Source organism: Pteronotus mesoamericanus, unplaced genomic scaffold (genome assembly GCF_021234165.1).
Source record: "Pteronotus mesoamericanus isolate MK-2021 breed Mesoamerican mustached bat unplaced genomic scaffold, CSHL_Meso_final contig_90, whole genome shotgun sequence".
NCBI lineage: Eukaryota > Metazoa > Chordata > Mammalia > Chiroptera > Mormoopidae > Pteronotus > Pteronotus mesoamericanus.
In genome coordinates, this window is record NW_026555277.1 from 38,346 (window position 1) to 57,431 (window position 19,086).

General features: G+C 42.2%; 1 protein-coding gene across 1 annotated transcript in view; it reads right to left on the reverse strand.

Annotated features, from left to right (window-relative positions):
* Positions 1-2,130: 2,130 nt before the first annotated feature.
* The window catches only part of LOC129080571 (nuclear body protein SP140-like protein), a 47,364-nt gene continuing 30,408 nt past the window's right edge, over positions 2,131-19,086 (reverse strand). The window contains exons 8-14 of the mRNA XM_054586107.1: positions 17,836-17,978; positions 16,639-16,686; positions 4,820-4,935; positions 4,026-4,134; positions 3,647-3,724; positions 3,293-3,424; positions 2,131-2,554 (exon numbers count right to left, since the gene is read on the reverse strand). Coding sequence (XP_054442082.1) covers positions 2,477-2,554; positions 3,293-3,424; positions 3,647-3,724; positions 4,026-4,134; positions 4,820-4,935; positions 16,639-16,686; positions 17,836-17,978 — 704 coding nt within the window. The 3' untranslated portion in view covers positions 2,131-2,476. The remainder of the gene's footprint in view (positions 2,555-3,292; positions 3,425-3,646; positions 3,725-4,025; positions 4,135-4,819; positions 4,936-16,638; positions 16,687-17,835; positions 17,979-19,086) is intronic.

The window sequence follows — 19,086 nt, forward strand, 5'->3', positions numbered from 1 at the left end:
GGGTGCTATAAGTCCCACTTTTGCTTGAGTTTCTAGTAGTCATCTAGTAGCCAGAAATCACCTAGCTTTTTGCCTAAGCCAGGCTGCTGAATCACATGGAGATGTAACAGGGATTACAACCCTTGTATCCTCAAATCTTTGCAGGTGGGACCAACACCATTCCCTCCCTCTCCAAAAACATGACATTGCTTTTGACTTACTATTTTCATCAAAGAAAACTTCAGTTTCAGAGCCTTCCATCTGGCACTTCCTAGGACAGTCATGGTTATTTCATAGGTTAAGGGTGATATGTTAAATAACTAGGTTGGCCAACTGCTATGTGTGTCCTGATTATACTTTTAGGGACTTGGAAAATGGTTGCTGGGTGGCAGCATGGATTGAGTAGACTCACTGTTATGTGGACATGACTTTACCTTCATAAGTATATTCTAACAGGGGCCATTATGGTCTTTTGCATCCCTAATGCCAACTGAGATACTGTATTAATGATCTTTACAATTTCTGTGTATTTCCTTTGTTTAAATACGGTTACTTCAATAAATGGCCATAGGTCTCTTTGGTGAAAATGTCAGGGAATTACTACTGTGTACATTTACACATTCATTTCTTTTAAGAACTGCCATCATTTTCATCTCAGCTTCTAGAGCAAGTATTGGCTGAGGTCTGGAAAGTGGGCAAGGAATACTGTCTTTTCTTTGAGGTAACACCTCAACCACCTGATCACCTTTTTTAAGTGTCTTTTGGTGGTATGTATATGAAGCAATATCCTGTTGGCTGCTCTGTCTTCCTTTAAAAACATCATCTTATATTAGCTATTTCCTTAGACATTTATGGGCCAGGGTTCCTGGTTGTCATTCTAAGCTTGCTGCTCATCACAGAGATTACTCATCTTGCCCAGATAGTTACACGCTGCCACATAGCTTCAGTTGCTCTGGAATCCTATCATTTTATTTGCTACTAGGATATCTAGCTCTGTACATCATTCCTACATTATTCCAGCCTACAGAGGACAGTTCCATGTGAGCATCTCAAGGGTGCAGGTGCTCTGTCAACAGTGCATTCCTTATACCTATTAAGGTGTTGTCTCTGAGGTCTCCTAAGGATGCAGTCACCTGCGAGATGGATGGTTCCCCAGCTGAAGAGAGTAGAGCCGTACCATCTTCCTAAAGATTTTGGATCTCCCCCATTCTGTTGGTCTTGGCAAGTTTGGTATTTCTACTTTCACTTTATGTAGCGTGCACTGTGCTTTATAGGAGACCTCTAAGAGCCACCCAGAATCATTGCCTTTGGAACTTGACAAGCTAATTAAACTCTGTGGCCCAGGAGGCTGTACTGGTATCAGCAGATACACTCCCACACAAATCTCCTAGCACCTACTTGTATGTGTGGCCAGTCCTGCAGGTCTGTTGGAGTAAACTACCTCTTCATGTAGCAGTGTTATCTAGCATATTCCTAGTTTGGTCATGGCGAGAAAACCCTGCATAGTCTTAATTCAGGTAAGATGGGGGGGGGGGGGGGTAGGGCATGGATCTGTGTATCAACAAGGACACAGGACCATTTTGTAGGCCTGTGGATTCAGAAGGATGTAGACTTCAGAGTTCTCAGGTGCATCTGCCTAGGATGCCTCATTCTGAGTTTCAGGGCTCCATGCTTTCTTTATCGGGGCCTTGACTTTGACTCAAGAGGCCACCCTGAGCTTAGATCCAGTATGCTCTGAATTTCTGCCATTCTTAAAATTAGGGCCTGTGCTAGGTTGTCCTTACTATCTGCCTTCTAGCTGTAGGTAATAATTAAGGTATGTATCTACTCAAGTATTAACGCATTAGTGGAACTTAGAAATAGCCACCCAATTATACAGTTCTTATGGTTACTATTTCTCCCTTTGTGAATGCCAGACAATTGTAATAGGAAGTATACCTATTCCCCTATACATCACTCGGTTTCCTGCAGGTGAATGTGTTTGCCAATGCACTGTTTCAGCACTCCAGGTACTATCAATGTTCTACTTGTAATCATCTGGTCAGATAGTGCTCCAAACTCAGGATGCCATGCTTGGCTGGCTGGCTAAGACCATTGTGTGTTGGGTTCCCTAAAAACAAAGCCAGTATAAAGTCTCTTAAGTAAGTGATTTATTGTGAGAATTCTCTGAGGAGGAGGAGGGTAAGGGAAGCAGGATACCATGGAGGGGAAATCTAAGCAAGGATGCGCTCATAGCTGGACAATAGCTCTAGCCCAATTTCCTGAAGAGCACGGGAGCGTGAATCACTGCATATGGTTGATTCAACCTTGGGGCTGGGAACAAATCAACAGGCTAAAGAGATGTAATGTTCAGGTGCATCTGGCTCCATTTGGCCAAAAGCAATAGATTTGGGAGAGGTGGCATTGGCAGACAACCCTCACAGCAGCAGGGGGAGAAATCTGTCTGAAGTGGGACATTTCAGGGTACCAACAGCATCCATTACACCAGAGAGCTGTTCTAATTTGTCTCCTGAATAGCAAAGACTTCTTTGAAATTATTCTTAAATTCCTCCTTTATTGAGTGTAAATATTTGCACTGGAAAAAAAAAACCAGACAAAAATAATGACACTCATTACCACCGCCATTAGACACCTTGCAATTGAAAATGATAAAACTCTTAACTAAGTTAAATTCATGAACACAGGCAACTAAGAGTAACTTTTGTTTCCTAAGAGCTTGATTACTCTTTTTGGATAGACAGAAATGGGAGATCATTACTACTCTCGAGGACTCTTACTCATCAGGTTTGGGTGTTTTCTTTTAGTGAGAATTAGAAAAGTAGCAATCAAATACCACAGATGTCTAAGTACAATCAGTGATCTTCCTTTTGCGTTGTTACTTCTGTTCCCTTTTGGTCCCCCCTGTTAACTATAGGGTGATCCACATGCAAAGGACTCTGCAGTTTTTGGGATTTCTGAGAGGTCTGATTGAGTATATTTGGGGAGATATAAGAGGAACAACATGACTTCAGGATGCAGTCTCCTTTGTAGGTGTGGAGCAGGAAGGATGTGACTGTCCTCAATGGGGACCTGTCACCCTTACTGAAGCTCTCAAGGGCCTGGGGTTTTGGGTGCAATGACATCTTCTCACTCATTGTTACTCTCCCAGGTGAGCTTCAATCTTTACTTTAAAAAAATCACTCACTTCCTGAACTCTTGCTTGTACAGGCTCATCATAAAAAATGAGGGAAACTATAAAAATCCCCAGCACTAGGAAAGGAGGGTATAGGGGCTGATGCAAAGAAAATGCAACGAAAGCATGAGAGCAACTTACCCTGGGGTCCCAAAAGAAATTGTCCATGGCCCGCACCAAATCTTCGACTTGGGGATAATTTCCCTTAATTAGTTTCCTCTTGATTCTGTCCAACATCCTAAGTTTCCTTAGGTATTCAGAAGCGTTTCTTACCTGGTGAAAAATATATCAATAGGAATCAATAGGAGAGTTGCTGACACAGTGCAGTGGCTGCCTTCCATGGACTCCCATCGCACCAGCAGGAATCCAAGGTGCAGATAAAGGCAGCCCGTGCTCTCCCTCCCGGGGGCTCCGGATCACAAATCCCACACAAGAGCCCATGTCAAGGTCAGGTAACATCATGGTGGCCTGCATTCATGGTTTGTTGTTACTCACATAAATTTCATGTGGAATATTTAGAAAAATGTTGCTCTCTAAATGGTAATAGACCTTTAAGAGAAGGAACTCACATTTCTGCAAAAGAAAGAGGATGTGAATGAAAAACAGCTTGGAGAGAATGAGCCAACAGTCATGCACAGGTACGCGCGTGTCCAACCCAGTCTTCTGGAACTTTCCCCAAACTGGTATTGCTCTTGGACATTAACAGGCAATGGCTGCCGCCCCGCCCCCAAAACAGGTTCTGGTGAGTTTTCAGCATGGTTGAGGCACGATCAGAAAACCAGGCACTGTTTGGCAACCTCCCCCTCACCCTGTGACTGCCTGAATTCTCACATGTGAGCGGACAGGCGGAGGCCTTGGGCCAAATTCTACTCACCAACTTCTCCTCAGGCCCCATCTGCTTCACCAGGATCTCAGATTCCCTGTAACGCTGCTGACTTCTTGAAGAATTTTGTATTGTGCAGAAGGTACATATCCAACTGCTCCTGAGAGGTCAGATACGAGTGAGCAGGGAAAAGCCCAGAAACAGCCACTGTCACTATAACTGCCACTGTCCTCCTTTCAGGAATGGCTGATGGCACAGCTGGGGGATGAAGGGGACACGTCCCAGGGTCTCCAAGTTTCTCATGTGATGACTTTCCTCCCACAGAGAGTAGCCACAGAGGGTGTGGGTGGAGGGCGGTGTCAGGGTGGGAGGTGGGCTCTCCTCTCCCTGTCTGAGCTTCTGGGAGCACAAGGAGCCCTGCCTACCAGGCCTGAGTGCCAGAGACTGGACTTTAACCCATGGAGACTTTAGGGCTTCATAAGCCAGCTGGAAAGGTAATGAAATGAGGTACCAGGCCATGTTATCTTCCTTTTATGAATAAGCACAGAATAAAAACAGCTGGCACTACCATTGTATGAACAGGAGTCTGTGCTGGGGAAGTTCTGGAATGGGCAGTAGCAGTGTGTCAGAAGAGGACCCAGCCGCTGGCCTCTGCCTCCTGAGGAGGGAGGAGAACATTCTGCTCCTGCTGCCTGTGTCACTCAGCAGCTCCGGGGACCATCCTGCTGGACCCCGGCCCTCCGGCCCCGCTCTGTCCCCATCAGGTCACAAGGAGGAACCCCACAGGGGGAGCGAGCCTGGCAGGGGGAGGGGACCTAAAGGGGAGTGTGGCTCATCTCACAAACCTCCTAGTGTCCACAGGTGGGAGGTGACAGTCCCCATGAAAGAATCTGTAACAAGTAGCGCAGCCAAAGAGCTTCCCTCCATCCTGGCAGATCTCACATTTGTCTGAGTTTCCCACCTAGAAGGTAAAACAGGGTCCACATCCCCATGAGCCCATGACAACCAGCGCTGTGGGAATCTAAGACTTATGACCTTTGTGTGACCTGCAGGGGCTCGTGTGTGTTTCCCCTGAGCTGCGAAGGGGCAGCTTGGGGTGCAGGTTGCAGAAGAAGGATTCTTGGTCTGCAGAGAAGTTCAGGACTGGTCTGTGTGACCAGAAAAATTATTCCTATAAAGCCAGAGATCCTAACACAGAAGGACAGACAACAAAACAAGAGGATGATTTTTATAGAAATCAGAATCATCTTATTGCCTTGCAGAAAATAAAAGGCTCTGAAGAAAAGTGTTAAGTCCTTTTGCCTGCACCACAATGACTGAAATGCATCCTGGAAATGCGGTGTGCTGGGAAACTCATAAGATGGAATAAACTTCCTGTTTTCTTGGCTGTAGACTCTCCATCAGTTGAAGGGACTGGCAGGGCCCTGGGCTATGGATTCTGTGCCTGGACGGCCCCTGGATTTGTGACCCTGACTTTGAGTTGAAAAGACCATGACACAGATGTCCAGGTGGTGGCAGGAAAGACGGGGCTCTGCGACTCTGGGAGCCGGAGGAAGAGGCCCCATGACTCAGCTTCACATGAAGGTGTGGAGGCTCCATCTCTGAGTGGCCAGGGAGTGTGGCGATTGGTTTGGTCTGTAAACCAAATGGGGAGGTTTCTCCCAACCTATGCACAATCAGCTGAAACTGGATTTATTACCAGTCTCAATATCTGGCCTTTGACCAGATTTAAGTTCACTTGGAGAAGATGAAATTTGATAATATTTTCACCTCAATCTTGACTTACTCATTAAACCCAAATAAACTCATAGAGCAGCTATGAAGATACACAGTGTTATACACAAACATGGTGTATTAATGACAAAACACTGGCCTGTAACTGAGCCCTTCAATGAAGAAAAAGTGGTGGAAGGAGTAATATTAAAGCTCACTGTGAGGTGTGCTGTGACATTTGCTAAAACTGAGACGGCCTCGGACAACCTATCTGCACATTCCCCTCCCTACTCTGCTCCCCTTGTTAAGGTCCCACAGCTAAACAAAGCTCCTTGTTAAAGGACCACCACTAACCTCGCCCATCCTGGAACATCAGGTTTCACTTCCCTGTCAGCGATGGAACCTTTCACACAAGCCAGACACAGCCTCCCACGGAAACCAGGGGGCCCCGCCACCCTCCCCAGCCCCTGGTGGTCCACTTGGTTCCTAAGTGCCGTGTCTGTGGGGCCTGCAAGGGAGCACTGTCTTCCTCCTCATTCTGGAAGTAGATGTGACTAAGAACAGATGTCAATACCTCTGTCCAGTGGCAGATGCCATTACTTGCAACCCCCAAACTGCCCAGTGGACATTTTTCCTCATGAATAAGGTAAAGAAGAGATGATTAAAACAGAAAACCACTCTTTTAAGAAAATGAAAATCAGCTTTTACATGTGAATGAGAAACTTTTAGGAACCATATCAGCCCTTCATTGCTTTCCTGGTTCTGCCTTGTTAGAGAATCGAGGCGGTTTGAGAACCACTTGGGGGCAGTTCTCTCCCAGATGGAAACATCCTGTCTATCCCATGGTCTGCCGGAGAAATTCCTCCCTTCCTGTGATCGTTTGAGGTGACACAAATGAGATTGGCTTGAGGACTTGCCCGCCCATGGATGGGTGCTGGGTGGGGGGGAGGTGAGCCATTGAGGAGCAGGAGGAGGCAGGGGTGACAGCGTCCACCTTCCTCTGCAATGGCCTCTCCTGTTTTCTCCAAACCCGTGTGGTCTGTGCCATGTCTCCCCTGGGGCTACTCCCTCAGCCTCACTGCTGTATTTCCTCCTCTTCTTCTCCTTCTTCTCCTCCAACACTTGGATGGAATCCCTCAGGTTTCTACCTTTGGCCATTCAGTTGGCCCCAGATGGTCAAATCACAGTCAAAGCTGCAGTTCCATCGCTATGTCTCCAGCTCCCAGGTGTCTTGTGTTTCCTCTGCCTTTGTGCACATCCCTGTGCTCGACCAGCATCTCCGCCTGGGCCCTGAACTCATGCAGTCAAAACTTAATGTATTCTCTTTTCCCAACCAACTACATGTTCTTTCCTGGTGCTTCCATTTAGTAAAACATACGATTTTGTCCACAAACCTGAGACTCCATCCTGGGGCTATACTCTCACTTGCATCCCAAATCCACCCTATCCCCACTTCTCACAGTAAAATTTATGCTTCTGTTCTTAGTTCCTTTGTCCCTGTAGGGTCCACTGCATACAGGGATGCTGAGACCCTCATGAATAGCTCCAACTTAATATATAAAAAGAGGGGTCAGTTTCTCAAAGTCTGTATTATATCTCGTTTAACAACAGATGAAGATCAGAAATGTCATTCTTGAAGCTAATGGGCAGAATAATTTGGAACATAGCTATTATTACTCTTAATGTAAGTAATAAAAGTCACCAGGAATTATTTTGAATCTTGTTCTGGGATTTTGGGTGAAAAGTCTTACCAGAATCAGGACACTGGTCATTTCTTTTATATCCTTATATGAGAAAGTACAAGTGCCATGGGACATCTTGCCAAGAGCTGTCACTCAGTGTTCTGAGAATCCTGAATCACATGCCCAATGGGGACTGAGACTACTCCAGCCTGGAGGCCTGGGGACAGTTTCCTTCCCCTCACTGTAGGGACTCACAGATGACCATCCTCATTCTCCAGAAAGCAGTGACCCTCTTCCCAGAAGAACAAGAAAACAACAAATATAACCAGTGCACAAGAATCTTGCATACATAAATCTTAAGCAAGACCAGTCAGTCTCTCATATCTGTGGCTCTTTGTTTCTTTTTCCAGCGATACATTTCAATTGTCTTAGGAGAGCAATAGTGTAATAATGTCACAGCCCAATGTCAGAGATTCTGATCAATTGGTCTGGGAGGGGCATAAGCATTGGCATTCTCCCTTAATTGTAGAATGAATAACTTGTGTATCAAAATCATCTGGAGATTGATTAACAATTCTGATGTACACGTCATAACTCAGAGCGTTTAACTCTAAATTTTGTCTAGAATGGGATTCAAGCAATGTCATTTTCCAAAGGTCTTCAGGTGATTCCAGTACAGCATAAATTGAGATTTAGCCTAAGCCAGTGTGGTTATTCATGTAGGCTCTTATAAGTCATTGTTAAATTGGCCTGTAAAATCTATCCTAGGAAACATTATCATTAACAGGAGTGAGGGCACTCTTGCTGGAATGGTTGCCTTCTCTTCCCTACAGTTTCTTGGACGTTGGCAGTGTGACAGGACCCTCTGGGTCTCCATCTATCAATAAGGGTCTAGGGAACCATGCAAGTGTCCCAGAGAACTCCACAACCTCCTGCAGCTATTCTAGGGCATCACCCTAATGATAAAATGAATCTGAGGTCTTTCATACCCCAATTCTTTTTCCAGGAGGTCTACCTCCTCTTTATTCCTCCAAATTCCAAGATGGCACCTGGTCGACTTTTCATAGGAAACTGACTACTGTGCACTATACTTTCATTACTTGTGTGCCTTCAATAGAATGACTAGGCCTCCTTCCCTTCAGGCAGCCTCAGCTTTTATCTCCACCCATGGCAGAGAGGACATAGACAATTGTGATCCCCTGAAAAGTGATCTGAGAATGGTTATGTCACTGCCTGCCCCTTGGGTACCCTAGAATCCCTAATCCCAAATAGTTACTCTACTATGGTAGATAGTTGAAGTTGAAACAATCCTTGAGTTCAGGGATATTATTTCAATTTTCTTTGTGGACATTGGGCATTTCTATGCACTCAGTAACTGTATGTTGAATGAGTAAATAAATGGGTATTGCTTCACTTAGGAAAAGAGATTACGTGGTATCTTTTTAAGCAAATATTAGCATGTAATAAATGATATCTCTGTCTGAGTAACTCCGTTTATATGACAACACACAGCAGTTGTCACCAGGAAGCGTAAGTGTTCTCATCAGGAGACAGGAAGCTGTTGTGTAATGCCGAGTGACACTGAAGTCTCCAGGAACCAGGAGCTCCATCAACAAGAGAAGTTCTGGGAGGCACAGAGGATTCACCATGGCAGAAATGCATCCTGAGAGCTGCCACTTTGGGTCACTTCAGTTCTTGATGAAAAAGACACAAAATATATGGAAAATTGAATCTTTTCAATGCAGAATGTTCCACCCATGGATAAAGATGTGGGTTGGAAGTTGGTAGCTCTTTCAGGTAATGAAGATAAAGTAATTCTTGACACATGGAGAATGGTAAACACAGCTCTTTAAAGTAGTTACCAATTAGGTCCTTCAATATTTTCTCTTCAGTAAATGCAGTGGGTGAAATTCCTTACTACTGGTTGTTCAAAAGACCCAGAACATAAGGATCAGCAAGATGGCAGAAGAGTGAATGGAACTTGCATTCACCTCCTCCCGGGACCAACCTGGAATTACAACTAAATTGTGGAGAAATCACCTGGAACAAACAACTGAACAATAGTGAGAGAGGAGCCTTATAACCTCAGACAGACAGAAGAATCAGCTTCAGCATAATCTGACTCGTAAGGACCTCAGTGGAGACTTGAGAAGGTGGGCTGGGCGCCCATTGGTGGCAGTGCTGTAGGGATATTTAAGTGGCCAATTGGATCCCCCTGAGAAGAGTGGTGTCTAAACCCTAAGCTGGGATCCCTAGCCTAGAGAGCACCAGAGTCCAAAAAGTACACAGGTAACAACCAGCAGCAAAAAGCAGCAGGGTTGCTCTCTGTCAGAGATGGATGGCTGGAGATACAAAGAGCCATTTAAAGGGCCGATACACAATTTTCATTTGCAGGCACTTATCCTGGGCTCCATCAAAAGCAGGGGCAGAGTGGGCTAGAGACATTTGAGGAGAGACTAAGGACAGAATCTTGGGAGGGGGGCGGCGGGATGGAGAGAGTAGCCAAAGGGATCCTGGTGCTGAGTCATCCCCATATGGCAATAGCTATCCTGCTCAGGTAGACCACTCCCCTGAGTGGCAGCAGCCTAAGGGGAAACAAGAGCCACGACCCTAGGAGGGATTCTGCCCTGCCCTATGGTGCTGGCCTGATTGCTGAGTGCAGAGTGACTAGATTAACAACTGAAGGAGACAGCTTCAGAGAGTAGATCCCTGGAAGTCTCAAATAGACTGCCTAAGGTCAGATTGGGTCGACATCTGACATCACCAGAGGTGGAGCCAGAAAGAAAAAAAATCTGTAAATACTAGAAGCTACTGAGACGAAATCCACCGTGGGTTTTTCCATGATTTGTGATATTTTCTTTACTACATAGCTTTTTAACATTCATTTCAGGTCCATCAAGTTTTTGCCTTTTAAGTCACTAGATTTGCTACTTTAGCTCATTTCTCTCCTTTCTTATAATAGTCTTAATCTCTTTAGAACCTTATTAATACTGGCTCATTTGATGTTGATAGTAGGATTGTGGGGGGAGTTATATTTGCAGATGTGGTTTTGTTTCCTGGGCCTTGTGGTTCTGGCACCACCTGTACAAAAACCCACAAGACGTGGTGGGCAGAGTGACCCTTGGTCAACCAGCTGGAGGGAAAGACCCACCAAAGAATGACCCAGAAACAATCAAAACCAATTACATTGAGAGAGCCAACATAAACAGCATGAAAGGCATCCCAAGGCAGCAGGAGACAAAGGTGTCTGCACCATTGAATCTCACAGGTCCCCTACCATAGAAGTCCACACCACAAAGCTGGGGAGTCAAAACAGACCAATTTAAGAGCAGCAGCAAAAAAGGAGAGTCTCACAAATAACGGGAAGACAAAGAAACAACCAAATTGAAAGGAAAGCAGGACTCCTCAGAAAGAGTGCTAATGAAATACAGGCAAGTAAACTATCAGATACTGAGTTCCAAACAATGGTTCTAAGGAAGCTCAATGAGCTCAGTGAGCTCAGTGAGAATTATCAAAAAACTATAGGAAAACAATGAGAAACTTACTGCAAAATATATCAGCATTAAAAGGACATAGAAACTATCAAAAAGAGGGAAGAGGAAATGAAGAATACAACTTCTGAATTGAAGAACACAGAAGGAATCAAAAGCAGACTAGATAAAATATAGGATTGAATCAGCAAGCTGGAGGACAAGGTAGAAACAACTCCCCAAAAGAGCAAGATAATGAAAAAAGACTAAAAAAAAAATGAAGAGGGGTTATGGGAACTACAAGACAACACGAAATGGAATGATATCTGTATCATAGGGGTACCAGAAGGAAAAGCAGAGGAGTGAAGAATAGAAAACCTGTTTGAAAAATGTAATGATGGAAAACTTCATTAATCTGATGAGAGAAAAAGACACACTAGTCCAGGAAGCTCAGAGGGTCCCAATCAAGAGTAACTCAAAGAGGCCCACTCCAAGACACATCAAAATTAAATGGCAAAATTCAAATACAAAGAGAGAATCTTGAAAACAGCAAAGAAGAAGCAGGAAGTAACATACAAGGGAGCCCCAATAAGAATAGCAGTTGACTTCTTAACAGAAACACTAGCAGATGAAGGGAATGGCAAGAAATATTCCAAATCATGAAAAGCAAAGGCCTGCAATCAAGACTGCTCTACCCAGCAAGGCTCTCAGTTAAAATGGAAGGCAAAATAAGGAGTTTCCCCGACAAAAGAAAGCTAAAAGAATATGCCTCGGCTAAATCAGCATTCCAAGATATGCTAAAGGGACTGCTTTAACAAGATGAATAAAAAGAGTATGAGAGAGAGGGGAACACAGACACAAAGTGGGTAAAATGGCAATGAATAAGTACCTACATTTCAAAACAAATGCCATAATAAGAGACACAGAAGGACGCTTCATAATACTCAAAGGAAAACTCCATCAAGAACACATAAATATTGTAAACATATATGCATCCTACATAGGAGCACCCAAATATATAAGAACACTTGAAGTACTTAAAGAAAGATATAGACAGCAACACAATTGTAGTAGGGGATTTTACCACCCCGCTGTCAAAGATCTTCCAAACAAAATATCAACAAGGACATTGTGGAACTGAATAATGTATTAGATCAAATGGACTTAACTGATATATATAGAACCTTTCATCCCAAATAAGCAAAATGCACATCTTTTTAAATGCACATGGAACATTTTCAAAGATACACCACATGATAAGACACAAAACAAGTTTCAACAAATTCAGGAAAACTGAAATCATATCTAGCACTTTCTCAGACCACAATGGCCTGAAGGTAGAAACCAACCTCAAGAAAAAAACTCAAAAACAGTCAAACTCATGGAGGCTGAATGGCATACTATTCAACAATGAATGGGTCAATAATGAGATCAAAAAAGAAATAAAAAAGTTTCTGGAAACAAATGAAAATGAACACACAACAGTCCAAAACCTATGGGACACAGTGAAGGCAGTCTTGAGAGGGAAGTTCATAGCAATACAAGCCTACCTAAAAAAAGATAGAAACATTTCAAATAAACAACCTAACCCTACATCTTCAATAACTGGAGAAACAACAACAAACAAAGCCCTGAGTTTTTTTTGTTTGAGTATAAGGAAGGAAATAATCAAGGTCAGAGCAGACTAAATGACATAGAGATTAAAAGAACAAATCAAAGGATTAATAAATCCAGGAGCTGGTTCTTTGAGAAGATATACAAAATGACAAGCCTTTAACCAGACTACTCAAGAAAAAAAGGCAGAGGACCCAAATAAATAAAATCAGAAATGAAAGAGGAGAAATAATAACTGATACCAAAAAAAATACAAAGGATTATAAGAAATTACTACAAACAACTATATGTCTTAAAATTTGAAAACCTGGGTGAAATGGACAATTTTCCAGAAAAAAAAAATCTTCCAAAACTGAATCACAAAGAAGCAGAAAGCCTGAACAGATTGATAACAGCTAGTGAAATTAAGCAGAAATGAAAAAACTCTGGGCACACAAGCCCTGGACCAGATAGTTTCATAGGAGAATTTTACAAAACATTTAAGGAAGAGCTAACCCTTGTCCTTCTCAGACTATTCCTAAAAATCCAAGAAGAGGGAAGACTCCAAAACTCTTTTTATGAGGTCAGCATCATCGTAATCCCAAAACCAGATAAAGACACAACAAAGAAAGAAAACTACAGGCCAATACTGCTGATGAATATAGACACTAAAATCCTTAACGAAATGTTGCCAAACATGATCCAGCAATACATTCAAAAGATCATACACCATGATCAAGTGGGATTAATCACAGGGATGCAAGGATGGTACAATATTCACAATAAAAAAATGTAATACATCACATAATAAACAAAAAGAAAGACAAAAGTCACACAATCATGTCTATAGATTCAGAAAAAGCATTTGATAAGATATAGCATCCATTATAATAAGAACACTCAGCAAAGTGGGAGTAAAGGGAGCATAGCTCAACATAATAAAAGCCATAAATAAAGACTTACAGCCAACATCACACTCAACAGGGAAAAATTGAAAGCTTCTCCACTAAGATCATGAACAAGACAAAGATGTCTGCTTTTACTACTTCTATTGAACATAGTATTGAAGTCCTAGCCACAGCAATCAGACAAGAAAAAGAAATAAAAGGCATCCAAATTGGAAAGGAGGAAGTAAAACTGTCATTGTTTGCAGATGACATGACAGTGTAAATTGAAAACCCTATAGACTCCACCAAAAAAACTACTCAATCTAATAAGTGAATTTGGCAAAGCAGCGGGATACAAAGTCAATTCTGAAATTGAAGGTGTTTTGGTACACCAACAATGAAATGTCAGAAACATAAATCAGGAAAAAAAAATCCCATTTGCTATAGCAACAAGAAAAATAAAGCACCTAGAAATAAACCTAACTAAGGAGGTAAAAGATCTGTGCTTAAGAAAGAAATTAAGGAAGACACAAACAAATGGAAGCATTTACTGTGTTCACAGATTGGAAGAATTATCATCATCAAAATGTCCATATTACCCAAAGCAAAATACAGATTCAACACTATCCTTATTAAAATAACAATGACATATTTCACAAATATAGAATATATATTTTAAAAATTTATATGGAACCATAAATGACTCCAAATAGCCTCAGCAATTTTGAGAAAGAAGAACCAAATAGGAGGGATCACAATACCTGACATCAAACTATATTTCAAGACTACTGTAATCAAAACAGTCTGACACTAGCACAAGAACAGACATATAGATCATTGGAATAGAATAGAGATCCCAGTAATAAACCCAAATCTCTATGGTCAACTAATGTTTGAAAAGGGGTGCAGAAGCATAAAATGAAGTAAAAATAGGCTCTTCAAGAAATGGTGTTGGAACATTTGGACAGATATGCACAAAAAAATGAAACTTGACCACCAACTTATACCATACACAAAAATAAACTCAAGATGGATAAAAGACTTAAATATATGTTATTGCACCATAAAAGTCCTAGAGGAGAACATAGGCAGGAAAATGTCAGATATTCCACACAGCAAAGTTTTCACCAATATATCCCCTAGAGCAAGGGACATAAAGGAAAGAATAAACAAATGGAACTTCATACAAATAAAAGGCTTCTGCACAGATAACGAAAACATCAGCAAAATGAAAAAGGAATAAACCGAATAGGAAAATACACTTGCCAATGATACTCAGACAAGGGTTTGATCTTCAATATATATAGAGAACTCAGGCAGCTCCATACCAAGAAGACAAACAATCCAATTAAAAAATGGGCAAAGGACCTGAACAGACACTTCTCCAAGGAAGACATACAGAGGGCTCAGAAACATGTGAAAGGATGGTTGGCATTACTAGCCATCAGAGAGATGGAAATTAAAACTACAATGAGACACCACTTCAGATCAGTCAGAATCGCTGTCATAGACAAATCAATAAACAAGTGCTGGTGAGGCTGTGGAGAAAAGGGAACCCTCGTGCACTGTTGGTGGGAATGTAGACTGGTGCAGCCACGGTGGAAAACAGTATGGAATTTCCTCAATAAACTAAGAATGGATCTGCCTTTTGACCTGGAAATTCCAACTGCTGGGATTATACCCTAAAAATCTCCAAACCCTAATTCAAAAGAACCTATGCACCCCAATGTTTATAGTAGCACAATTTACAATAACCAAGTGCTGGAAGCAATCTTAGTGTCCAACAGCAAATGGGTGGATCAAAAAACTATGGTACATTTATTTACACAATGGAACACTGCAGCAGAAAGCAAGAGGGAGCTATTACCCTTCAAGACAGCAATGGATGGAACTGGAGAGAATTATGCTAAGTGAAGTAAGCCAGGGGGAGAATGAGAAATACTATATGATCTTACCTATAATTGACAAAACAAAGAAGCAAGTAAAATATAACTGGAAACATTGAAATAAAGAACAAACAGTAACCAGAGGGGTGGGGAGAGGGGGAACACAGAGGGAAGAAGGGGAAGGGTCATCAAGGGACATGTATAAAGGACCCACAGGCAAAGCCAAAGGTGGGAAGGATTGAGGGTGGGAGGTAGGGGTGGGTAGGGCAGGGGATAGTGGTAGTGGGAAAATGGAGACAACTGTACTTGAACAACAATACAAAATGCAAAAAATAAAATCAAATCAATAAAAACATTTAAAAAAAGACCGGGGGCATCAGATAATATATAAAGGCCTGGAGCTCACACTCCCAGTGTCAGATGAAGTCCCAGCTCTGTGTAAGCTAATGGGGGATTCTGTGAAAGTCCTGGGCGCCCATTTCTACCTGAAGTGTGAGAACGGCCCCTCCCACCTCCCCCTCCTTCTCAAGTTCTCATTCAGACCCAGTCTTGAAAACACTACCACTTTGGCCTCAATCTACACTGCACATTACGTATTTGTTTTTTGCCCCCACAGCCTTCCTCCACAGAGGGAGAAACCACTTTCAGAGACAGAAAGGAGGCCTGCACACCCCCTGAGGTGGAGGGAATGGGGGGCCATCAAAGTAAACCATTTTCCAGGTCAGCCCCTCACGTAGGCTACATTCATCTCCCAAGAACTCCCTCCCCAGCAGCACTATCCTCATGAAAAATCTGCCAATAATTTCTGCTTGAGAAGGAATTCTGTATGTTTGCCATGTATATTTTATTGAAGGATGGAAGAGGATGTAAAAATCAGAAAAGAAATATGCTCTCAGTTTTGTACCTCATGAAGTAATATATGGTTTCATATATGTCCCAATATAGACTGTCCACTACTAGGCAGTTTCATCTGGATGATGGGGAGCAAACTTTTGCTTAATTAGATTTCATTAAAGTTAGAAAATATTAACCTTTATAAAAAAATCTGGGGTTGAGTTGAAGATGACTCTATGACCTTATTAAGAAATGTTTTTATGTCTCCCATAATCATGTTTGCTTTTACAACATCACAACATCTGCATGTATAGTGTAAACTCAGCTATGAGGTCTATTTTGATTGCTCCTTATAAACCCCATCTCAAATGGTTTACAATTCACAGATAATTTTGCATACAAACTAATGTCTAATTGAGCAACTCTGAAGGCATGCAAAATACATACATACATACGTACATACACACATAAGTAAATAAATAAAGGCACAGGAGAGGAGAAGAAGAAGCAATGTTAAGTACACAACTGAGAAACCATAAAAGTGGTGTAGTACCTATATATCAGTTATGTAATAAGAACTTGTATAATAGAATAATCACCTTTTTTTTCCTGTCAATTGTTTTTGGAGGTGTGTGTAGCTTTCCAAGCTGAAAGATAAAATGATACAAGTTGATGCTTAGCCTGTGTTTCAGTTTTGTGAGCCTGGCATTCCAACCTCCTTGTAAATATTTCTGCACAAATGTCCCACTGTCAGCTCAAAGCCCAGGTGACTAACTGAAAAACCATCTCCCTCTCCTCACCTGTTCTTCTAGATTCATCCACGGAACCCAGGTATTCATCTTTAGAAACTTTTTCCTTGCTCTTGCACTTTTCTCTAAGTTTTCAGAGGTTTTCCTTCACAATCTCTTTGGCACATCTCACCCCCTCCCCATTCCCACCAGTGCCACGCACACCTGCCTCCTCACACCAGGGCTGTTCAGCAGACACACATGTGTCCCACACCTACAGTGTGTCAGACACCCTGGACAATGTTGGGCACCCAAAGAAGGACAAACCTTAAAGGGGTCTAGAGACAAAAGGAATGCCTGGAAGGATAAATATAAAATAGTGTGAGAAGGGCCTTAATAGTGAGTTCAGGGGGCCCAGGAAAGGGATGACTAGGGCAGGTTAGTCAGGGAACATTCACAGAGGACTGAAAGCTGAGCTGAGCGTTATAGGGTGAATATTGGTTCCTTGGGCTAAAAGACAGTGAAATCATTTCAAGGCCCTACATTGTCTGAGACATGGTTTTAATATGTCATTTCACATCTCAGGAGACTCCCTGGTTCTTCACTGTCTATGTTATGAGTTTAAACTCCTTAGCCTGACATTAAATCCCTCTGTAAACAACCTCAATCGATGGATTATGCCGTATCACACACAATCCATTTAGCTCAAACCATGGAGTCACATTAATTGTGTTTCTGGATTTTACACCATTTTTCTTGAGTGTCTTCTGCCCACTTGTTTGACTGCAGATGGTCTCTCTTTCAGTGCCTGAAGTTGTCTGCAGGCACCTGAGTCAGAATGACCTTTCCCTCCCAGAGCTCCTGCATCCACCGAACAGAGTCCCTTTGAGAAATTGATGGACTCCCTTGTATTGATGTATGAGCCTGGAGTGCCTTTTAGCAGGAAAAGGTTAAAGTCAGGGACTCAGGGCTCCCACTATAATGCAGCAGGTATTTGATGAACAAATAGTGACCATATCATTGACCACAACAAGGAAAGTCACACCTCCTGCCCCCTCACTGAAATACCTCCATCAGCTCTTTTAGGGTTTTTCCACGGCAGGTCAGGCTGGTCTTCCAGTTACTTGATTTTCCATAGCCTCCTCTGACTTCAAATTCCCTGGGGTTGTACCAATTTCCATCTTCGCTTCTTATGCACTTCCTTGTGGTTCCTGTAAGACCAGGGTAAGTTCATCGTGACACCTCCTTGTCCTCAGAGCTCAGGTGTTGTCCTCCCACCACTTTGTATCTGACACCACCCAATCTAGGTTTGTGATCAATAGCAGGAGAGTTTGGCCTCCCCTTTCATGCATCAGAGCCCCACAACCCAGCCTGCAAGTTCCCTCCAAGAAGACTTTATGCTTTGAATTAAAATCTCAAGCGGGGGCCCTGCTGCTCACAATGGCACTAAGGCAACATCTGTGTCTTGTGTTACAACAATTTTCTTTGAGTTTAACGTCATTATTGAGCAGATAACATCACCACTGAGTGTCATCCTTGAAATCATGGGTAACTGATATTAAAATAATTGTGAAATATTAATCAGTAGAAAACTTAACTTGTATGTGAAAGATAACCATATACTTAAAGTCATTATTCATTAGATAAAAGGAAATCAAAACCACAATCAGATACTACATTATAAGCACTGGGATGGCCATAATAAAAAAGACAGACAATAACAAGTGTTGGTGGGAGAGCAGAAAAATTGGAGCCCACAGATTTTGCTGACGGGAATATCAACTGGTATGGTGATGTAGAGAATAGTTTTTTTTTTTTTCACCAATCCAAAAAGAGGGAAGTTTCCCCAACATATTTTAAGAGGCTAGTATTATCCTCATTCCAAAACCAGATAAAGACATAACAAAGAAAGAAAACTACAGACCAATATTGCTGATGAACACAGATGCTAAAATCCTCAACAAAATATTGGCAAACTGCATCCAGCAATACATTCAAAAGATCATACACCATGATCAAGTGGGATTAATCACAGGGATGCAAGGATGGTGCAATAAATGCAAATCAATAAATGTAATACATTACATAAACAATATGAAAGACACATGATCATATCAATAGATGCTGAAAAAGCATTTGATAAGTATAGAACCCATTTACAATAAAAACTCTCAGCAAAGTGGGAAAAGTGGGAGCATACCTCAACATAATAAAGGCTATATACGAGAAACAGACAGCCAGCATCATACTCAACAGGCAGAAATCAGGAACAAGACAAAGGTTTCATTTTTTACCACTTCTATCCAACAGAATATTGGA